Consider the following 25,190-nt stretch of genomic DNA (forward strand, 5'->3'; position numbering starts at 1 on the left):
GTTTTTGTCATTTCGTCATTTTTTTCAAATCCTCAAAAATGATGAAAAACGGCGCGCTATAGTATGCCGTACGATATGGGCTATAGCCCACGGTCCAAAATGATGAGAAACGAGGCTAACTTTTTTTTTCAAAATTTAAAAAAACATGAGCTATAACCCATCGTTTTTGTCATTTTGTCATTTTTTTCAAATCCTCAAAAATGATGAAAAACGGCGCGCTATAGTATGCCGTACGATATGGGCTATAGCCCATGGTCCAAAAAGATGAGAAACGAGGCTAACTTTTTTTTTCAAAATTTCAAAAAACATGGGCTATAACCCATCGTTTTTGTCATTTCGTCATTTTTTCAAATCCTCAAAAATGATGAAAAACGGCGCGCTATAGTATGCCGTACGATATGGGCTATAGCCCATATCGTACGGCAAAATGATGAGAAACGAGGCTAACTTTTTTTTTCAAAATTTCAAAAAACATGGGCTATAACCCATCGTTTTTGTCATTTCGTCATTTTTTTCAAATCCTCAAAAATGATGAAGAACTGCGCGCTATAGTATGCCGTACGATATGGGCTATAGCCCACGGTCCAAAATGATGAGAAACGAGGCTAACTTTTTTTTTCAAAATTTCAAAAAACATGGGCTATAACCCATCGTTTTTGTCATTTCGTCATTTTTTTCAAATCCTCAAAAATGATGAAAAACTGCGCGCTATAGTATGCCGTACGATATGGGCTATAGCCCATGGTCCAAAATGATGAGAAACGAGGCTAACATTTTTTTTCAAAATTTCAAAAAACATGGGCTATAACCCATCGTTTTTGTCATTTCGTCATTTTTTTCAAATCCTCAAAAATGATGAAAAACGGCGCGCTATAGTATGCCGTACGATATGGGCTATAGCCCATGGTCCAAAATGATGAGAAACGAGGCTAACTCTTTTTTTCAAAATTTCAAAAAACATGGGCTATAACCCATCGTTTTTGTCATTTCGTCATTTTTTTCAAATCCTCAAAAATGATGAAAAACTGCGCGCTATAGTATGCTGTACGATATGGGCTATAGCCCATGGTCCAAAATGATGAGAAACGAGGCTAACTTTTTTTTTCAAAATTTCAAAAAACATGGGCTATAACCCATCGTTTTTGTCATTTCGTCATTTTTTTCAAATCCTCAAAAATGATGAAAAACGGCGCGCTATAGTATGCCGTACGATATGGGCTATAGCCCATGGTCCAAAATGATGAGAAACGAGGCTAACTCTTTTTTTCAAAATTTCAAAAAACATGGGCTATAACCCATCGTTTTTGTCATTTCGTCATTTTTTTCAAATCCTCAAAAATGATGAAAAACTGCGCGCTATAGTATGCCGTACGATATGGGCTATAGCCCACGGTCCAAAATGATGAGAAACGAGTATAACTTTTTTTTTCAAAATTTCAAAAAACATGGGCTATAACCCATCGTTTTTGTCATTTCGTCATTTTTTTCAAATCCTCAAAAATGATGAAAAACTGCGCGCTATAGTATGCCGTACGATATGGGCTATAGCCCACGGTCCAAAATGATGAGAAACGAGGCTAACTTTTTCTTCCAAAATTTCAAAAAACATGGGCTATAACCCATCGTTTTTGTCATTTCGTCATTTTTTTCAAATCCTCAAAAATGATGAAAAACGGCGCGCTATAGTATGCCGTACGATATGGGCTATAGCCCATGGTCCAAAATGATGAGAAACGAGGCTAACTTTTTTTTTCAAAATTTCAAAAAACATGGGCTATAACCCATCGTTTTTGTCATTTCGTCATTTTTTTCAAATCCTCAAAAATGATGAAAAACTGCGCGCTATAGTATGCCGTACGATATGGGCTATAGCCCACGGTCCAAAATGATGAGAAACGAGGCTAACTTTTTTTTTCAAAATTTCAAAAAACATGGGCTATAACCCATCGTTTTTGTCATTTCGTCATTTTTTTCAAATCCTCAAAAATGATGAAAAACGGCGCGCTATAGTATGCCGTACGTTATGGGCTATAGCCCATGGTCCAAAATGATGAGAAACGAGGCTAACTTTTTTTTTCAAAATTTCAAAAAACATGGGCTATAACCCATCGTTTTTGTCATTTCGTCATTTTTTTCAAATCCTCAAAAATGATGAAAAACTGCGCGCTATAGTATGCCGTACGATATGGGCTATAGCCCACGGTCCAAAATGATGAGAAACGAGGCTAACTTTTTTTTTCAAAATTTCAAAAAACATGGGCTATAACCCATCGTTTTTGTCATTTCGTCATTTTTTTCAAATCCTCAAAAATGATGAAAAACGAGGCTAACTTTTTTTTTCAAAATTAAAAAAAACATGGGCTATAACCCATCGTTTTTGTCATTTCGTCATTTTTTTCAAATCCTCAAAAATGATGAAAAACGGCGCGCTATAGTATGCCGTACGATATGGGCTATAGCCCATGGTCCAAAATGATGAGAAACGAGGCTAACTTTTTTTTTCAAAATTTCAAAAAACATGGGCTATAACCAATCGTTTTTGTCATTTCGTCATTTTTTTCAAATCCTCAAAAATGATGAAAAACTGTGCGCTATAGTATGCCGTACGATATGGGCTATAGCCCACGGTCCAAAATGATGAGAAACGAGGCTAACTTTTTTTTCCAAAATTTCAAAAAACATGGGCTATAACCCATCGTTTTTGTCATTTCGTCATTTTTTTCAAATCCTCAAAAATGATGAAAAACGGCGCGCTATAGTATGCCGTACGATATGGGCTATAGCCCATGGTCCAAAATGATGAGAAACGAGGCTAACTTTTTTTTTCAAAATTTCAAAAAACATGGGCTATAACCCATCGTTTTTGTCATTTCGTCATTTTTTTCAAATCCTCAAAAATGATGAAAAACTGCGCGCTATAGTATGCCGTACGATATGGGCTATAGCCCACGGTCCAAAATGATGAGAAACGAGGCTAACTTTTTTTTCCAAAATTTCAAAAAACATGGGCTATAACCCATCGTTTTTGTCATTTCGTCATTTTTTTCAAATCCTCAAAAATGATGAAAAACGGCGCGCTATAGTATGCCGTACGATATGGGCTATAGCCCACGGTCCAAAATGATGAGAAACGAGGCTAACTTTTTTTTTCAAAATTTAAAAAAACATGGGCTATAACCCATCGTTTTTGTCATTTCGTCATTTTTTTCAAATCCTCAAAAATGATGAAAAACGGCGCGCTATAGTATGCCGTACGATATGGGCTATAGCCCACGGTCCAAAATGATGAGAAACGAGGCTAACTTTTTTTTTCAAAATTTAAAAAAACATGAGCTATAACCCATCGTTTTTGTCATTTTGTCATTTTTTTCAAATCCTCAAAAATGATGAAAAACGGCGCGCTATAGTATGCCGTACGATATGGGCTATAGCCCATGGTCCAAAAAGATGAGAAACGAGGCTAACTTTTTTTTTCAAAATTTCAAAAAACATGGGCTATAACCCATCGTTTTTGTCATTTCGTCATTTTTTCAAATCCTCAAAAATGATGAAAAACGGCGCGCTATAGTATGCCGTACGATATGGGCTATAGCCCACGGTCCAAAATGATGAGAAACGAGGCTAACTTTTTTTTTCAAAATTTAAAAAAACATGGGCTATAACCCATCGTTTTTGTCATTTCGTCATTTTTTTCAAATCCTCAAAAATGATGAAAAACGGCGCGCTATAGTATGCCGTACGATATGGGCTATAGCCCATGGTCCAAAATGATGAGAAACGAGGCTAACTTTTTTTTTCAAAATTTCAAAAAACATGGGCTATAACCCATCGTTTTTGTCATTTCGTCATTTTTTTCAAATCCTCAAAAATGATGAAAAACGGCGCGCTATAGTATGCCGTACGATATGGGCTATAGCCCATGGTCCAAAATGATGAGAAACGAGGCTAACTTTTTTTTTCAAAATTTCAAAAAACATGGGCTATAACCCATCGTTTTTGTCATTTCGTCATTTTTTTCAAATCCTCAAAAATGATGAAAAACTGCGCGCTATAGTATGCCGTACGATATGGGCTATAGCCCACGGTCCAAAATGATGAGAAACGAGGCTAACTTTTTTTTCCAAAATTTCAAAAAACATGGGCTATAACCCATCGTTTTTGTCATTTCGTCATTTTTTTCAAATCCTCAAAAATGATGAAAAACGGCGCGCTATAGTATGCCGTACGATATGGGCTATAGCCCACGGTCCAAAATGATGAGAAACGAGGCTAACTTTTTTTTTCAAAATTTCAAAAAACATGGGCTATAACCCATAGTTTTTGTCATTTCGTCATTTTTTTCAAATCCTCAAAAATGATGAAAAACGGCGCGCTATAGTATGCCGTACGATATGGGCTATAGCCCACGGTCCAAAATGATGAGAAACGAGGCTAACTTTTTTTTTCAAAATTTAAAAAAACATGAGCTATAACCCATCGTTTTTGTCATTTTGTCATTTTTTTCAAATCCTCAAAAATGATGAAAAACGGCGCGCTATAGTATGCCGTACGATATGGGCTATAGCCCATGGTCCAAAAAGATGAGAAACGAGGCTAACTTTTTTTTTCAAAATTTCAAAAAACATGGGCTATAACCCATCGTTTTTGTCATTTCGTCATTTTTTCAAATCCTCAAAAATGATGAAAAACCGCGCGCTATAGTATGCCGTACGATATGGGCTATAGCCCACGGTCCAAAATGATAAGAAACGAGGCTAACTTTTTTTTTTCAAAATTTCAAAAAACATGGGCTATAACCCATCGTTTTTGTCATTTCGTCATTTTTTTCAAATCCTCAAAAATGATGAAAAACGGCGCGCTATAGTATGCCGTACGATATGGGCTATAGCCCATGGTCCAAAATGATGAGAAACGAGGCTAACTTTTTTTTTCAAAATTTCAAAAAACATGGGCTATAACCCATCGTTTTTGTCATTTCGTCATTTTTTTCAAATCCTCAAAAATGATGAAGAACTGCGCGCTATAGTATGCCGTACGATATGGGCTATAGCCCACGGTCCAAAATGATGAGAAACGAGGCTAACTTTTTTTTTCAAAATTTCAAAAAACATGGGCTATAACCCATCGTTTTTGTCATTTCGTCATTTTTTTCAAATCCTCAAAAATGATGAAAAACTGCGCGCTATAGTATGCCGTACGATATGGGCTATAGCCCATGGTCCAAAATGATGAGAAACGAGGCTAACTTTTTTTTTCAAAATTTCAAAAAACATGGGCTATAACCCATCGTTTTTGTCATTTCGTCATTTTTTTCAAATCCTCAAAAATGATGAAAAACGGCGCGCTATAGTATGCCGTACGATATGGGCTATAGCCCATGGTCCAAAATGATGAGAAACGAGGCTAACTCTTTTTTTCAAAATTTCAAAAAACATGGGCTATAACCCATCGTTTTTGTCATTTCGTCATTTTTTTCAAATCCTCAAAAATGATGAAAAACTGCGCGCTATAGTATGCTGTACGATATGGGCTATAGCCCATGGTCCAAAATGATGAGAAACGAGGCTAACTTTTTTTTTCAAAATTTCAAAAAACATGGGCTATAACCCATCGTTTTTGTCATTTCGTCATTTTTTTCAAATCCTCAAAAATGATGAAAAACGGCGCGCTATAGTATGCCGTACGATATGGGCTATAGCCCATGGTCCAAAATGATGAGAAACGAGGCTAACTTTTTTTTTCAAAATTTCAAAAAACATGGGCTATAACCCATCGTTTTTGTCATTTCGTCATTTTTTTCAAATCCTCAAAAATGATGAAAAACTGCGCGCTATAGTATGCCGTACGATATGGGCTATAGCCCACGGTCCAAAATGATGAGAAACGAGTATAACTTTTTTTTTCAAAATTTCAAAAAACATGGGCTATAACCCATCGTTTTTGTCATTTCGTCATTTTTTTCAAATCCTCAAAAATGATGAAAAACTGCGCGCTATAGTATGCCGTACGATATGGGCTATAGCCCACGGTCCAAAATGATGAGAAACGAGGCTAACTTTTTCTTCCAAAATTTCAAAAAACATGGGCTATAACCCATCGTTTTTGTCATTTCGTCATTTTTTTCAAATCCTCAAAAATGATGAAAAACGGCGCGCTATAGTATGCCGTACGATATGGGCTATAGCCCATGGTCCAAAATGATGAGAAACGAGGCTAACTTTTTTTTTCAAAATTTCAAAAAACATGGGCTATAACCCATCGTTTTTGTCATTTCGTCATTTTTTTCAAATCCTCAAAAATGATGAAAAACTGCGCGCTATAGTATGCCGTACGATATGGGCTATAGCCCACGGTCCAAAATGATGAGAAACGAGGCTAACTTTTTTTTTCAAAATTTCAAAAAACATGGGCTATAACCCATCGTTTTTGTCATTTCGTCATTTTTTTCAAATCCTCAAAAATGATGAAAAACGGCGCGCTATAGTATGCCGTACGTTATGGGCTATAGCCCATGGTCCAAAATGATGAGAAACGAGGCTAACTTTTTTTTTCAAAATTTCAAAAAACATGGGCTATAACCCATCGTTTTTGTCATTTCGTCATTTTTTTCAAATCCTCAAAAATGATGAAAAACTGCGCGCTATAGTATGCCGTACGATATGGGCTATAGCCCACGGTCCAAAATGATGAGAAACGAGGCTAACTTTTTTTTCCAAAATTTCAAAAAACATGGGCTATAACCCATCGTTTTTGTCATTTCGTCATTTTTTTCAAATCCTCAAAAATGATGAAAAACGGCGCGCTATAGTATGCCGTACGATATGGGCTATAGCCCATGGTCCAAAATGATGAGAAACGAGGCTAACTTTTTTTTTCAAAATTTCAAAAACATGGGCTATAACCAATCGTTTTTGTCATTTCGTCATTTTTTTCAAATCCTCAAAAATGATGAAAAACTGTGCGCTATAGTATGCCGTACGATATGGGCTATAGCCCACGGTCCAAAATGATGAGAAACGAGGCTAACTTTTTTTTTCAAAATTTAAAAAAACATGGGCTATAACCCATCGTTTTTGTCATTTCGTCATTTTTTTCAAATCCTCAAAAATGATGAAAAACGGCGCGCTATAGTATGCCGCACGATATGGGCTATAGCCCATGGTCCAAAATGATGAGAAACGAGGCTAACTTTTTTTTTCAAAATTTCAAAAAACATGGGCTATAACCCATCGTTTTGTCATTTTGTCATTTTTTTTAAATCCTCAAAAATGATGAAAAACTGCGCGCTATAGTATGCCGTACGATATGGGCTATAGCCCACGGTCCAAAATGATGAGAAACGAGGCTAACTTTTTTTTTTTAAATTTCAAAAAACATGGGCTATAACCCATCGTTTTTGTCATTTCGTCATTTTTTTCAAATCCTCAAAAATGATGAAAAACTGCGCGCTATAGTATGCCGTACGATATGGGCTATAGCCCACGGTCCAAAATGATGAGAAACGAGGCTAACTTTTTTTTCCTAAATTTCAAAAAACATGGGCTATAACCCATCGTTTTTGTCATTTCGTCATTTTTTTCAAATCCTCAAAAATGATGAAAAACGGCGCGCTATAGTATGCCGTACGATATGGGCTATAGCCCATGGTCCAAAAAGATGAGAAACGAGGCTAACTTTTTTTTTCAAATTTTCAAAAAACATGGGCTATAACCCATCGTTTTTGTCATTTCGTCATTTTTTCAAATCCTCAAAAATGATGAAAAACGGCGCGCTATAGTATGCCGTACGATATGGGCTATAGCCCACGGTCCAAAAAGATGAGAAACGAGGCTAACTTTTTTTTTCAAAATTTTAAAAAACATGGGCTATAACCCATCGTTTTTGTCATTTCGTCATTATTTTCAAATCCTCAAAAATGATGAAAAACTGCGCGCTATAGTATGCCGTACGATATGGGATATAGCCCACGGTCCAAAATGATGAGAAACGAGGCTAACTTTTTTTTTCAAAATTTCAAAAAACATGGGCTATAACCCATCGTTTTTGTCATTTCGTCATTTTTTTCAAATCCTCAAAAATGATGAAAAACTGCGCGCTATAGTATGCCGTACGATATGGGCTATAGCCCACGGTCCAAAATGATGAGAAACGAGGCTAACTTTTTTTTTCAAAATTTCAAAAAACATGGGCTATAACCCATCGTTTTTGTCATTTCGTCATTTTTTTCAAATCCTCAAAAATGATGAAAAACTGCGCGCTATAGTATGCCGTACGATATGGGCTATAGCCCACGGTCCAAAATGATGAGAAACGAGGCTAACTTTTTTTTTCAAAATTTCAAAAAACATGGGCTATAACCCATCGTTTTTGTCATTTCGTCATTTTTTTTCAAATCCTCAAAAATGATGAAAAACTGCGCGCTATGGGCTATAGCCCACGGTCCAAAATGATGAGAAACGAGGCTAACTTTTTTTTTCAAAATTTCAAAAAACATGGGCTATAACCCATCGTTTTTGTCATTTCGTCATTTTTTTCAAATCCTCAAAAATGATGAAAAACGGCGCGCTATAGTATGCCGTACGATATGGGCTATAGCCCACGGTCCAAAATGATGAGAAACGAGGCTAACTTTTTTTTTCAAAATTTCAAAAAACATGGGCTATAACCCATCGTTTTTGTCATTTCGTCATTTTTTTCAAATCCTCAAAAATGATGAAAAACAGCACGCTATAGTATGCCGTACGATATGGGCTATAGCCCATGGTCCAAAATGATGAGAAACGAGGCTAACTTTTTTTTTCAAAATTTCAAAAAACATGGGCTATAACCCATCGTTTTTGTCATTTCGTAATTTTTTTCAAATCCTCAAAAATGATGAAAAACTGCGCGCTATAGTATGCCGTACGATATGGGCTATAGCCCACGGTCCAAAATGATGAGAAACGAGGCTAACTTTTTTTTTCAAAATTTCAAAAAACATGGGCTATAACCCATCGTTTTTGTCATTTCGTCATTTTTTTCAAATCCTCAAAAATGATGAAAAACTGCGCGCTATAGTATGCCGTACGATATGGGCTAAAGCCCACGGTCCAAAATGATGAGAAACGAGGCTAACTTTTTTTTTCAAAATTTCAAAAAACATGGGCTATAACCCATCGTTTTTGTCATTTTGTCATTTTTTTCAAATCCTCAAAAATGATGAAAAACTGCACGCTATAGTATGCCGTACGATATGGGCTATAGCCCACGGTCCAAAATGATGAGAAACAAGGCTAACTTTTTTTTCCAAAATTTCAAAAAACATGGGCTATAACCCATCGTTTTTGTCATTTCGTAATTTTTTTCAAATCCTCAAAAATGATGAAAAACTGCGCGCTATAGTATGCCGTACGATATGGGCTATAGCCCACGGTCCAAAATGATGAGAAACGAGGCTAACTTTTTTTTTCAAAATTTCAAAAAACATGGGCTATAACCCATCGTTTTTGTCATTTCGTCATTTTTTTCAAATCCTCAAAAATGATGAAAAACGAGGCTAACTTTTTTTTTCAAAATTTAAAAAAACATGGGCTATAACCCATCGTTTTTGTCATTTCGTCATTTTTTTCAAATCCTCAAAAATGATGAAAAACGGCGCGCTATAGTATGCCGTACGATATGGGCTATAGCCCATGGTCCAAAATGATGAGAAACGAGGCTAACTTTTTTTTCCAAAATTTCAAAAAACATGGGCTATAACCCATCGTTTTTGTCATTTCGTCATTTTTTTCAAATCCTCAAAAATGATGAAAAACGGCGCGCTATAGTATGCCGTACGATATGGGCTATAGCCCATGGTCCAAAATGATGAGAAACGAGGCTAACTTTTTTTTTCAAAATTTCAAAAAACATGGGCTATAACCCATCGTTTTTGTCATTTCGTCATTTTTTTCAAATCCTCAAAAATGATGAAAAACTGCGCGCTATAGTATGCCGTACGATATGGGCTATAGCCCATGGTCCAAAATGATGAGAAACGAGGCTAACTTTTTTTTTCAAAATTTCAAAAAACATGGGCTATAACCCATCGTTTTTGTCATTTCGTCATTTTTTTCAAATCCTCAAAAATGATGAAAAACGGCGCGCTATAGTATGCCGTACGATATGGGCTATAGCCCATGGTCCAAAATGATGAGAAACGAGGCTAACTCTTTTTTTCAAAATTTCAAAAAACATGGGCTATAACCCATCGTTTTTGTCATTTCGTCATTTTTTTCAAATCCTCAAAAATGATGAAAAACTGCGCGCTATAGTATGCTGTACGATATGGGCTATAGCCCATGGTCCAAAATGATGAGAAACGAGGCTAACTTTTTTTTTCAAAATTTCAAAAAACATGGGCTATAACCCATCGTTTTTGTCATTTCGTCATTTTTTTCAAATCCTCAAAAATGATGAAAAACGGCGCGCTATAGTATGCCGTACGATATGGGCTATAGCCCATGGTCCAAAATGATGAGAAACGAGGCTAACTCTTTTTTTCAAAATTTCAAAAAACATGGGCTATAACCCATCGTTTTTGTCATTTCGTCATTTTTTTCAAATCCTCAAAAATGATGAAAAACTGCGCGCTATAGTATGCCGTACGATATGGGCTATAGCCCACGGTCCAAAATGATGAGAAACGAGTATAACTTTTTTTTTCAAAATTTCAAAAAACATGGGCTATAACCCATCGTTTTTGTCATTTCGTCATTTTTTTCAAATCCTCAAAAATGATGAAAAACTGCGCGCTATAGTATGCCGTACGATATGGGCTATAGCCCACGGTCCAAAATGATGAGAAACGAGGCTAACTTTTTCTTCCAAAATTTCAAAAAACATGGGCTATAACCCATCGTTTTTGTCATTTCGTCATTTTTTTCAAATCCTCAAAAATGATGAAAAACGGCGCGCTATAGTATGCCGTACGATATGGGCTATAGCCCATGGTCCAAAATGATGAGAAACGAGGCTAACTTTTTTTTTCAAAATTTCAAAAAACATGGGCTATAACCCATCGTTTTTGTCATTTCGTCATTTTTTTCAAATCCTCAAAAATGATGAAAAACTGCGCGCTATAGTATGCCGTACGATATGGGCTATAGCCCACGGTCCAAAATGATGAGAAACGAGGCTAACTTTTTTTTTCAAAATTTCAAAAAACATGGGCTATAACCCATCGTTTTTGTCATTTCGTCATTTTTTTCAAATCCTCAAAAATGATGAAAAACGGCGCGCTATAGTATGCCGTACGTTATGGGCTATAGCCCATGGTCCAAAATGATGAGAAACGAGGCTAACTTTTTTTTTCAAAATTTCAAAAAACATGGGCTATAACCCATCGTTTTTGTCATTTCGTCATTTTTTTCAAATCCTCAAAAATGATGAAAAACTGCGCGCTATAGTATGCCGTACGATATGGGCTATAGCCCACGGTCCAAAATGATGAGAAACGAGGCTAACTTTTTTTTCCAAAATTTCAAAAAACATGGGCTATAACCCATCGTTTTTGTCATTTCGTCATTTTTTTCAAATCCTCAAAAATGATGAAAAACGGCGCGCTATAGTATGCCGTACGATATGGGCTATAGCCCATGGTCCAAAATGATGAGAAACGAGGCTAACTTTTTTTTTCAAAATTTCAAAAACATGGGCTATAACCAATCGTTTTTGTCATTTCGTCATTTTTTTCAAATCCTCAAAAATGATGAAAAACTGTGCGCTATAGTATGCCGTACGATATGGGCTATAGCCCACGGTCCAAAATGATGAGAAACGAGGCTAACTTTTTTTTTCAAAATTTAAAAAAACATGGGCTATAACCCATCGTTTTTGTCATTTCGTCATTTTTTTCAAATCCTCAAAAATGATGAAAAACGGCGCGCTATAGTATGCCGCACGATATGGGCTATAGCCCATGGTCCAAAATGATGAGAAACGAGGCTAACTTTTTTTTTCAAAATTTCAAAAAACATGGGCTATAACCCATCGTTTTGTCATTTTGTCATTTTTTTTAAATCCTCAAAAATGATGAAAAACTGCGCGCTATAGTATGCCGTACGATATGGGCTATAGCCCACGGTCCAAAATGATGAGAAACGAGGCTAACTTTTTTTTTTTAAATTTCAAAAAACATGGGCTATAACCCATCGTTTTTGTCATTTCGTCATTTTTTTCAAATCCTCAAAAATGATGAAAAACTGCGCGCTATAGTATGCCGTACGATATTGGCTATAGCCCACGGTCCAAAATGATGAGAAACGAGGCTAACTTTTTTTTCCTAAATTTCAAAAAACATGGGCTATAACCCATCGTTTTTGTCATTTCGTCATTTTTTTCAAATCCTCAAAAATGATGAAAAACGGCGCGCTATAGTATGCCGTACGATATGGGCTATAGCCCATGGTCCAAAAAGATGAGAAACGAGGCTAACTTTTTTTTTCAAATTTTCAAAAAACATGGGCTATAACCCATCGTTTTTGTCATTTCGTCATTTTTTCAAATCCTCAAAAATGATGAAAAACGGCGCGCTATAGTATGCCGTACGATATGGGCTATAGCCCACGGTCCAAAAAGATGAGAAACGAGGCTAACTTTTTTTTTCAAAATTTTAAAAAACATGGGCTATAACCCATCGTTTTTGTCATTTCGTCATTTTTTTCAAATCCTCAAAAATGATGAAAAACTGCGCGCTATAGTATGCCGTACGATATGGGATATAGCCCACGGTCCAAAATGATGAGAAACGAGGCTAACTTTTTTTTTCAAAATTTCAAAAAACATGGGCTATAACCCATCGTTTTTGTCATTTCGTCATTTTTTTCAAATCCTCAAAAATGATGAAAAACTGCGCGCTATAGTATGCCGTACGATATGGGCTATAGCCCACGGTCCAAAATGATGAGAAACGAGGCTAACTTTTTTTTTCAAAATTTCAAAAAACATGGGCTATAACCCATCGTTTTTGTCATTTCGTCATTTTTTTCAAATCCTCAAAAATGATGAAAAACTGCGCGCTATAGTATGCCGTACGATATGGGCTATAGCCCACGGTCCAAAATGATGAGAAACGAGGCTAACTTTTTTTTTCAAAATTTCAAAAAACATGGGCTATAACCCATCGTTTTTGTCATTTCGTCATTTTTTTTCAAATCCTCAAAAATGATGAAAAACTGCGCGCTATGGGCTATAGCCCACGGTCCAAAATGATAAGAAACGAGGCTAACTTTTTTTTTCAAAATTTCAAAAAACATGGGCTATAACCCATCGTTTTTGTCATTTCGTCATTTTTTTCAAATCCTCAAAAATGATGAAAAACGGCGCGCTATAGTATGCCGTACGATATGGGCTATAGCCCACGGTCCAAAATGATGAGAAACGAGGCTAACTTTTTTTTTCAAAATTTCAAAAAACATGGGCTATAACCCATCGTTTTTGTCATTTCGTCATTTTTTTCAAATCCTCAAAAATGATGAAAAACAGCACGCTATAGTATGCCGTACGATATGGGCTATAGCCCATGGTCCAAAATGATGAGAAACGAGGCTAACTTTTTTTTTCAAAATTTCAAAAAACATGGGCTATAACCCATCGTTTTTGTCATTTCGTAATTTTTTTCAAATCCTCAAAAATGATGAAAAACTGCGCGCTATAGTATGCCGTACGATATGGGCTATAGCCCACGGTCCAAAATGATGAGAAACGAGGCTAACTTTTTTTTTCAAAATTTCAAAAAACATGGGCTATAACCCATCGTTTTTGTCATTTCGTCATTTTTTTCAAATCCTCAAAAATGATGAAAAACTGCGCGCTATAGTATGCCGTACGATATGGGCTAAAGCCCACGGTCCAAAATGATGAGAAACGAGGCTAACTTTTTTTTTCAAAATTTCAAAAAACATGGGCTATAACCCATCGTTTTTGTCATTTTGTCATTTTTTTCAAATCCTCAAAAATGATGAAAAACTGCACGCTATAGTATGCCGTACGATATGGGCTATAGCCCACGGTCCAAAATGATGAGAAACAAGGCTAACTTTTTTTTCCAAAATTTCAAAAAACATGGGCTATAACCCATCGTTTTTGTCATTTCGTCATTTTTTTCAAATCCTCAAAAATGATGAAAAACTGCGCGCTATAGTATGCCGTACGATATGGGCTATAGCCCACGGTCCAAAATGATGAGAAACGAGGCTAACTTTTTTTTTCAAAATTTCAAAAAACATGGGCTATAACCCATCGTTTTTGTCATTTCGTCATTTTTTTCAAATCCTCAAAAATGATGAAAAACGAGGCTAACTTTTTTTTTCAAAATTTAAAAAAACATGGGCTATAACCCATCGTTTTTGTCATTTCGTCATTTTTTTCAAATCCTCAAAAATGATGAAAAACGGCGCGCTATAGTATGCCGTACGATATGGGCTATAGCCCATGGTCCAAAATGATGAGAAACGAGGCTAACTTTTTTTTCCAAAATTTCAAAAAACATGGGCTATAACCCATCGTTTTTGTCATTTCGTCATTTTTTTCAAATCCTCAAAAATGATGAAAAACGGCGCGCTATAGTATGCCGTACGATATGGGCTATAGCCCATGGTCCAAAATGATGAGAAACGAGGCTAACTTTTTTTTTCAAAATTTCAAAAAACATGGGCTATAACCAATCGTTTTTGTCATTTCGTCATTTTTTTCAAATCCTCAAAAATGATGAAAAACTGTGCGCTATAGTATGCCGTACGATATGGGCTATAGCCCACGGTCCAAAATGATGAGAAACGAGGCTAACTTTTTTTTTCAACATTTCAAAAAACATGGGCTATAACCCATCGTTTTTGTCATTTCGTCATATTTTTTCAAATCCTCAAAAATGATGAAAAACGGCGCGCTATAGTATGCCGTACGATATGGGCTATAGCCCATGGTCCAAAATGATGAGAAACGAGGCTAACTTTTTTTTTCAAAATTTCAAAAAACATGGGCTATAACCCATCGTTTTTGTCATTTCGTCATTTTTTTCAAATCCTCAAAAATGATGAAAAACTGCGCGCTATAGTATGCCGTACGATATGGGCTATAGCCCACGGTCCAAAATGATGAGAAACGAGGCTAACTTTTTTTTCCAAAATTTCAAAAAACATGGGCTATAACCCATCGTTTTTGTCATTTCGTCATTTTTTTCAAATCCTCAAAAATGATGAAAAACGGCGCGCTATAGTATGCCGTACGATATGGGCTATAGCCCACGGTCCAAAATGATGAGAAACGAGGCTAACTTTTTTTTTCAAAATTTCAAAAAACATGGGCTATAACCCATCGTTTTTGTCATTTCGTCATTTTTTTCAAATCCTCAAAAATGATGAAAAACGGCGCGCTATAGTATGCCGTACGATATGGGCTATAGCCCATGGTCCAAAATGATGAGAAACGAGGCTAACTTTTTTTTTCAAAATTTCAAAAAACATGGGCTATAACCAATCGTTTTTGTCATTTCGTCATTTTTTTCAAATCCTCAAAAATGATGAAAAACTGTGCGCTATAGTATGCCGTACGATATGGGCTATAGCCCACGGTCCAAAATGATGAGAAACGAGGCTAACTTTTTTTTTCAAAATTTCAAAAAACATGGGCTATAACCCATCGTTTTTGTCATTTCGTCATATTTTTTCAAATCCTCAAAAATGATGAAAAACGGCGCGCTATAGTATGCCGTACGATATGGGCTATAGCCCATGGTCCAAAATGATGAGAAACGAGGCTAACTTTTTTTTTCAAAATTTCAAAAAACATGGGCTATAACCCATCGTTTTTGTCATTTCGTCATTTTTTTCAAATCCTCAAAAATGATGAAAAACTGCGCGCTATAGTATGCCGTACGATATGGGCTATAGCCCACGGTCCAAAATGATGAGAAACGAGGCTAACTTTTTTTTCCAAAATTTCAAAAAACATGGGCTATAACACATCGTTTTTGTCATTTCGTCATTTTTTTCAAATCCTCAAAAATGATGAAAAACTGCGCGCTATAGTATGCCGTACGATATGGGCTATAGCCCACGGTCCAAAATGATGAGAAACGAGGCTAACTTTTTTTTTCAAAATTTCAAAAAACATGGGCTATAACCCATCGTTTTTGTCATTTCGTCATTTTTTTCAAATCCTCAAAAATGATGAAAAACGGCGCGCTATAGTATGCCGTACGATATGGGCTATAGCCCATGGTCCAAAATGATGAGAAACGAGGCTAACTTTTTTTTTCAAAATTTCAAAAAACATGGGCTATAACCCATCGTTTTTGTCATTTCGTCATTTTTTTCAAATCCTCAAAAATGATGAAAAACTGCGCGCTATAGTATGCCGTACGATATGGGCTATAGCCCACGGTCCAAAATGATGAGAAACGAGGCTAACTTTTTTTTCCAAAATTTCAAAAAACATGGGCTATAACCCATCGTTTTTGTCATTTCGTCATTTTTTTCAAATCCTCAAAAATGATGAAAAACGGCGCGCTATAGTATGCCGTACGATATGGGCTATAGCCCATGGTCCAAAATGATGAGAAACGAGGCTAACTTTTTTTTTCAAAATTTCAAAAAACATGGGCTATAACCAATCGTTTTTGTCATTTCGTCATTTTTTTCAAATCCTCAAAAATGATGAAAAACTGTGCGCTATAGTATGCCGTACGATATGGGCTATAGCCCACGGTCCAAAATGATGAGAAACGAGGCTAACTTTTTTTTTCAAAATTTCAAAAAACATGGGCTATAACCCATCGTTTTTGTCATTTCGTCATTTTTTTCAAATCCTCAAAAATGATGAAAAACGGCGCGCTATAGTATGCCGTACGATATGGGCTATAGCCCATGGTCCAAAATGATGAGAAACGAGGCTAACTTTTTTTTTCAAAATTTCAAAAAACATGGGCTATAACCCATCGTTTTGTCATTTTGTCATTTTTTTTAAATCCTCAAAAATGATGAAAAACTGCGCGCAATAGTATGCCGTACGATATGGGCTATAGCCCACGGTCCAAAATGATGAGAAACGAGGCTAACTTTTTTTTTCAAAATTTCAAAAAACATGGGCTATAACCCATCGTTTTTGTCATTTCGTCATTTTTTTCAAATCCTCAAAAATGATGAAAAACTGCGCGCTATAGTATGCCGTACGATATGGGCTATAGCCCACGGTCCAAAATGATGAGAAACGAGGCTAACTTTTTTTTCCAAAATTTCAAAAAACATGGGCTATAACCCATCGTTTTTGTCATTTCGTCATTTTTTTCAAATCCTCAAAAATGATGAAAAACTGCGCGCTATAGTATGCCGTACGATATGGGCTATAGCCCACGGTCCAAAATGATGAGAAACGAGGCTAACTTTTTTTTTCAAAATTTCAAAAAACATGGGCTATAACCCATCGTTTTTGTCATTTCGTCATTTTTTTCAAATCCTCAAAAATGATGAAAAACGGCGCGCTATAGTATGCCGTACGATATGGGCTATAGCCCATGGTCCAAAAAGATGAGAAACGAGGCTAACTTTTTTTTTCAAATTTTCAAAAAACATGGGCTATAACCCATCGTTTTTGTCATTTCGTCATTTTTTCAAATCCTCAAAAATGATGAAAAACGGCGCGCTATAGTATGCCGTACGATATGGGCTAAAGCCCACGGTCCAAAAAGATGAGAAACGAGGCTAACTTTTTTTTTCAAAATTTCAAAAAACATGGGCTATAACCCATCGTTTTTGTCATTTCGTCATTTTTTTCAAATCCTCAAAAATGATGAAAAACTGCGCGCTATAGTATGCCGTACGATATGGGCTATAGCCCACGGTCCAAAATGATGAGAAACGAGGCTAACTTTTTTTTTCAAAATTTCAAAAAACATGGGCTATAACCCATCGTTTTTGTCATTTCGTCATTTTTTTCAAATCCTCAAAAATGATGAAAAACTGCGCGCTATAGTATGCCGTACGATATGGGCTATAGCCCACGGTCCAAAATGATGAGAAACGAGGCTAACTTTTTTTTTCAAAATTTCAAAAAACATGGGCTATAACCCATCGTTTTTGTCATTTCGTCATTTTTTTCAAATCCTCAAAAATGATGAAAAACTGCGCGCTATAGTATGCCGTACGATATGGGCTATAGCCCACGGTCCAAAATGATGAGAAACGAGGCTAACCTTTTTTTTCAAAATTTCAAAAAACATATAACCCATCGTTTTTGTCATTTCGTCATTTTTTTCAAATCCTCAAAAATGATGAAAAACGGCGCGCTATAGTATGCCGTACGATATGGGCTATAGCCCACGGTCCAAAATGATGAGAAACGAGGCTAACTTTTTTTTTCAAAATTTAAAAAAACATGGGCTATAACCCATCGTTTTTGTCATTTCTTCATTTTTTTCAAATCCTCAAAAATGATGAAAAACGGCGCGCTATAGTATGCCGTACGATATGGGCTATAGCCCATGGTCCAAAAAGATGAGAAACGAGGCTAACTTTTTTTTTCAAAATTTCAAAAAACATGGGCTATAACCCATCGTTTTTGTCATTTCGTCATTTTTTTCAAATCCTCAAAAATGATGAAAAACTGCGCGCTATAGTATGCCGTACGATATGGGCTATAGCCCACGGTCCAAAATGATGAGAAACGAGGCTAACTTTTTTTTCCAAAATTTCAAAAAACATGGGCTATAACCCATCGTTTTTGTCATTTCGTCATTTTTTTCAAATCCTCAAAAATGATGAAAAACGGCGCGCTATAGTATGCCGTACGATATGGGCTATAGCCCACGGTCCAAAATGATGAGAAACGAGGCTAACTTTTTTTTTCAAAATTTCAAAAAACATGGGCTATAACCCATCGTTTTTGTCATTTCGTCATTTTTTTCAAATCCTCAAAAATGATGAAAAACTGCGCGCTATAGTATGCCGTACGATATGGGCTATAGCCCACGGTCCAAAATGATGAGAAACGAGGCTAACTTTTTTTTTCAAAATTTAAAAAAACATGGGCTATAACCCATCGTTTTTGTCATTTCGTCATTTTTTTCAAATCCTCAAAAATGATGAAAAACTGCGCGCTATAGTATGCCGTACGATATGGGCTATAGCCCACGGTCCAAAATGATGAGAAACGAGGCTAACTTTTTTTTTCAAAATTTCAAAAAACATGGGCTATAACCCATCGTTTTTGTCATTTCGTCATTTTTTTCAAATCCTCAAAAATGATGAAAAACTGCGCGCTATAGTATGCCGTACGATATGGGCTATAGCCCACGGTCCAAAATGATGAGAAACGAGGCTAACTTTTTTTTTCAAAATTTCAAAAAACATGGGATATAACCCATCGTTTTTGTCATTTCGTCATTTTTTTCAAATCCTCAAAAATTATGAAAAACTGCGCGCTATAGTATGCCGTACGATATGGGCTATAGCCCACGGTCCAAAATGATGAGAAACGAGGCTAACTTTTTTTTTCAAAATTTCAAAAAACATGGGCTATAACCCATCGTTTTTGTCATTTTGTCATTTTTTTCAAATCCTCAAAAATGATGAAAAACTGCGCGCTATAGTATGCCGTACGATATGGGCTATAGCCCACGGTCCAAAATGATGAGAAACGAGGCTAACTTTTTTTTCAAAATTTAAAAAAACATGGGTACTGGTACTTCTGGTTTACCGGAACGGGGTTCAACTCCCTGCAGTGCCCTGCTCAATGTGTTGTATTTACCGGAAAAATTGCGGTGTTGCGGAGGATGAGAAACATTAGGAAATTGTTTAAAAAAAGAAATTGTGCAGGAATTGCGGAGTATTGCGGAAAAATTTGTAGTAGTAGTAGTAGTAGTAAGGTAGTAGTAGTAGTAAAGTAGTGGTAGTAGTAGTAGTAGTAGTAGTAAAGTAGTAGTAGTAGTAGTAGTAGTAGTAGTAGTAGTAGTAAGGTAGTAGTAGTAGTAGTAGTAGTAAGGTAGTAGTAGTAGTAAAGTAGTAGTAGTAGTAGTAAGGAGGTAGTAGTAGTAGTAGTAGTAGTAAGGTAGTAGTAGTAGTAGTAAGGTAGTAGTAGTAAGGTAGTAGTAGTAGTAAGGTAGTAGTAGTAGTAAGGTAGTAGTAGTAGTAAGGTAGTAGTAGTAGTAGTAGTAAGGTAGTAGTAGTAGTAGTAGTAGTAGTAGTAAAGTAGTAGTAGTAGTAGTAGTAAGGTAGTAGTAGTAAAGTAGTAGTAGTAGTAGTAGTAGTAGTAGTAGTAATAGTAAAGTAGTAGTAGTAGTAGTAGTAAAGTAGTAAAACACAAAAACTAAGGCACTGGTGTCGGACTTCTGGTTTACCGGAACAGGGTTCAACTCCCTGCAGTGCCCTGCTTAATGTGTTGTTGTAGTAGTAGTAGTAGTAAAGTAGTAGTAAGGTAGTAGTAGTAGTAGTAGTAGTAGTAGTAGTAGTAGTAGTAGTAGTAGTAAGGTAGTAGTAGTAGTAGTAGTAGTAGTAGTAGTAAGGTAGTAGTAGTAGTAGTAGTAAGGTAGTAGTAAGGTAGTAGTAGTAGTAGTAGTAGTAAGGTAGTATTATTATTATTATTAGTAGTAGTAGTAAGGTAGTAGTAGTAGTAGTAGTAGTAAGGTAGTAGTAGTAGTAGTAGTAGTAGTAGTAAGGTAGTAGTAGTAGTAAAGTAGTAGTAGTAGTAGTAGTAGTAAGGTAGTAGTAGTAGTAAGGTAGTAGTAGTAGTAAAACACAAAAACTAAGGCACTGGTGTCGGACTTCTGGTTTACCGGAACGGGATTCAACTCCCTGCAGTGCCCTGCTTAATGTGTTGTTGTAGTAGTAGTAGTAGTAGTAGTAGTAGTAAAGTAGTAGTAAAGTAGTAGTAAGGTAGTAGTAGTAGTAGTAGTAGTAAAGTAGTAGTAGTAGTAGTAGTAGTAGTAGTAGTAGTAGTAGTAGTAAGGTAGTAGTAGTAGTAGTAAGGTAGTAGTAGTAGTAGTAGTAGTAGTAGTAGTAGTAGTAGAAATTGCGGAATTGCGGAAATTTCGGTAATGGAAATTGCCGAAATGGTAATTGCGGAAATGGTAATTGCGGAACAGGCGTATTTACACCTGGACCTGTAAATGAACAACACAAAAACTAAGGCACTGGTGTCGGACTTCTGGTTTACCGGAACGGGGTTCAACTCCCTGCAGTGCCCTGCTTAATGTGTTGTTGTAGTAGTTGTTGTTGTTGTTGTTGTTGTAGTAGTAGTAGAAATTGCGGAAATTCCTGAAATGATAATTGCGAAATTGCGGAAATTGCCGAAATGGTAATTGCGGAAATTTCGGAAATTGCGGAATTTTATTTATTACAAAGAGCAGGGACTTTAGTTATTCTTTTTTCATTTTGCATCTTTGCAAGGTTGTACCTTTGTAGGCCTACCTGTCTCTAATGTATAAGCAAAGTTGTAGCAGCGGTTAAGACACAGGCTTCGCAAACAGAAGGTTCTAGGTTCAAGCCCAGCAAGGGGCTTTTTACAACTGTTTTACAACTTTTTACAACAGTCTTACCCAATATTTAACTCCTAATGAAGAGTGTGATTTGTTGTTTCAGTTTTTATATTGACTCATTTTTTAACCTACAACATTCGGTTTATACATCCTTGTCTTTATGTTTATGCCACAAAGGCATGTGAGATGCATGGTGCAGAGTTCTGTTTCCATGCGACGATGGGTTATAGCCCATGTTTTTTGAGACATTTAACATGGGGAAAGTCATGAAAGTCAGCGTGCAAAGCAAAGTTTCACAGAGCCACATGACTAATGTGGGATTTGAACCATGGACCTGTGGATCACTAGCACAGCCACTCATCACACTGAGCTAAGTGCTGGTTACTACAACACAGCTTTTCTGTGCTAGTTGATGTTAGTGTGGAATGCAAAGGGTCCACTGGCATGTACAAACACTGGATTTTACTCATGAGCCATGCAGTAGAGAACGTATTACTTAACCCACCTTTCAGAATATAGAGGTTCTTTAGGTTAAAAAACAATGCACACTTTAGACATAAAAGCCCTAAAGAAACAAGTGTAATTGGTGGAGGTGCTCTAGGTGATCGAGTTCTAGCGTGGCTACCTATGCGACCATGTACCAAGGTACATGGCCAAAGCAGGTTCAAGGCCAGCCTGGGGGACCAAGCTGTACCCAAGCACTGAAGCCAATACTCATCGATGTACTCTGTTACCCTGGGTCTACTGGGATGCAGTACAGTGGGGCTGGGGGGGGGTTTTCCCCCCCGGTGTTTCCACACAGTAAAATGTGGGTGTTATGGCAAAATAAACTAGAACTGCACCCTATCGAGTGCCTACTTGCTTGTTGCACACAAGTAGGCCTACTCCCAGCTAACATTTCCCCGCTAGCTACCGCCTCCCGCTGTCGCCTTCACAGCGTAGCACGCCCGGGCTGGCTTGCGGAAAAATTGCGGAAAAAATTGCGGAAAAAACGAGTATTGCGGAGGAATTGCGGAAAAAACGAGTATTGCGGAGGAATTGCGGAAAATTGCTGATTGTTGCGGAGGAATTGCGGAAAATTGCGGAAAATTGTGGAGTATTGTGGAGGAATTGCGGAAAATTGCAGAGTATTTCGGGGGAATTGCGGAAAATTGCGGAAAAAACGAGTATTGCGGAGGAATTGCGGAAAAAAATGCGGAAAAAACGAGTATTGCGGAGGAATTGCGGAAAATTGCGGCCATTGAAGTCAAGAATGAATACTTTCTTTGGTTTTCATGTGCTTCTCCAGAAACAAAAGGTGAATCTTTATTATCAAATCTAGCAACAGCAGTCTCTTCATCATTTACATATTTACAGTCAAATTTAGACACAATAGTGAACATCAGTATTGCATTGAAATGGATCTTTACTGATGATGCTTCCATGCAACCTAAAGCCGTTAAATTGTAAAAACCTACAGGTTAATTAATAAGGTATCAAAACTTTACAAAGGGCAAAGAAAAGTATTCTTAAATGAAACTCTTAAGGCATGTGGAACAACGAATAATGAAGAAGTCAAACAACAGTCAGAAAAGATGAGGAAGGCTGACTGCAGCATTAGCACAGGGCTGAGTTTTCAGTGAACCAATACAGAAAATGGGATTGAGTCTCTTTGGTATGCTGTGCCAGAACTATAAGGAATCAATCAATAAAAAAACAATCAAATGAACTACGAGAATATTTTCAGAACAACATAATACACTCATTGATAGAAATACAAATACCTACATAATATCTATTGTTCTGTACAAGAGTACCACTATGTTTCACATCAGACAGGTTTCAACAAGACAATCATATAAAGCTGTAATATCACCAAAGTCCAACTGGGGCTGATTTGTGATGCACAAACTGGGTCCCACGATAGAGCTGCATCACAGAGCTACAGTGGGTCCCACAATGGCGCTGCATCACAGAGCTACAGTGCGTCCCACAATGGAGCTGCATCACAGAGCTACAGTGAGTCCCATGGGCAGAGCTGCAGCAAATGGCTCTTAAGAACATGGCAGAGCTGGTATTATTATAGAATCTGCAATGTCCACCTTTGGCTCAGCTTTCTCTCATCAAATGTGTTGAGGATCACCTGGTGCTTGTCATACTGCTGACCCCCTGTGAAACAAGAACAAAGACTACATTAATTACAAATCTAACAAAAAAAACGTACACCCCACAAGACACTCAGAAGTCATTACAGTAAGGTCCCAAAATGTTTAAAAACATTTCAAAACAATATATGTTTTTAAATTCACATTTTCAAAAGTATAATTTCAACATCTACAATGAAAACGCCACGAATTAAATGACACATTCCGATCTTGTAGATTGACTTTTTTCACTATTAGTTGTATGACAAAGTATATAGAGTTTAAGTGGTTATAATTTGGTCCCCACTCCAATTTTGTCACTGTGTATTTGCACATACGGGAAATTTGTCCTCTGCATTTTATCCATCCTAGGAAGGAGCAGTGAGCAGCCAGTGGTCAAATGTCTTGCTCAGGGACACTTCGACACATTGCTGAGGGCTGGAATGGAACCTGGGACCTTTGGCTTCCAAGGCGGGCTCTCCCCAGGTTAATCTAGGGTTGTGTCTCAAAACGGCACTAATTAGCAAGAATCAGACATTTTCTATAGGCTGTCCCAATTCCCAACACCATTGTATATGAGTGGAGTTTTAGCTCTCTAAAGAATTCCCAGAATGCACCATCAAAAAACATACACCATGCATATTAAATACACTTTAGATACCAGTCATAATATGCCTCAGATTTATATAACACTATTCTTAAGTTCTCAAAGTCGCTTTACATAAAGGGAGGATACAAAAGAAGAAGAAAAAAGAAGAAAACTACTAAAACAAACAAATACAGTAATAAAAGAGTAAAAACAGAAAGACAAGAGATGAGAACATTCTCAACTCGATATCAACTGGGAAAAGCAATCTTGAACAGGTGGGTTTTGAGGGCAGTATTGAAGGAAAGGAGGGAGAGGATGCATCTGATATAGCTGGAAGGTGCCTTCCAGAGGGAGGGGGCAGCCACAGAGAAAGCTTTGTCGCCCCAGGCTCGGAGCTTGGTCCTGGGGAGGCCGGCGTCACTGGACCTGAGGGAACGGGATGGATAGGATGATGGATGGATAGATAAGCATCGGGAACTATCCTGCCGAGTGTCAATTATCTAATGTAATCCTGGGCGCTACACACTTCCTCTGCCAACCTGGGGAGAGCCTCATGCTTCCTTCTATGCATGAGAAGTCCAAGCTGCCAGGGGGAGCCAGTTTAGAGACCAGGATTACTGCATGCCTTTTTTGTGAGGGTACCTACCCTGTGATGTGTTGTTGACGTTAGATCATTACTACCATACAAGCAGCCATGAACTAAGCAGGCGCTGCCCTGGAATCCTGTTGTACATCACTGTCCCTTCAGCGGAATTCCACTTTGAGATAACCGAGATATCTTTTAGTGCCATACAACTGCTCCTCACCAACACGCCAGGAGATGGCGATATTAGGTTAAGAATTAAGATTGAAACTATTACTTGTAATAAAGAGACTGATGCCAGCACTCTGTCCCTCAGACTAGGCAACAAGGGAATCAGAGCGCGTTTTGGCTCTAGCGTTATAACTTAGCATCAGCTGATCCTGGGCGTGCAGCGCACCCGGCAAATGT

At 37.2% G+C, this 25,190-nt stretch overlaps 1 protein-coding gene across 1 annotated transcript in view; it reads right to left on the bottom strand.

Annotated features, from left to right (window-relative positions):
* Positions 1-22,757: 22,757 nt before the first annotated feature.
* crybg1a (crystallin beta-gamma domain containing 1a) overlaps positions 22,758-25,190 on the bottom strand; it is a 68,281-nt gene continuing 65,848 nt past the window's right edge. Inside the window, exon 23 of the mRNA XM_080784287.1 lies at positions 22,758-23,635. Coding sequence (XP_080640413.1) covers positions 23,547-23,635 — 89 coding nt within the window. The 3' untranslated portion in view covers positions 22,758-23,546. The remainder of the gene's footprint in view (positions 23,636-25,190) is intronic.

The sequence above is a fragment of the Protomyctophum bolini genome (assembly GCF_963924005.1).
Source record: "Protomyctophum bolini genome assembly, chromosome: 15".
NCBI lineage: Eukaryota > Metazoa > Chordata > Actinopteri > Myctophiformes > Myctophidae > Protomyctophum > Protomyctophum bolini.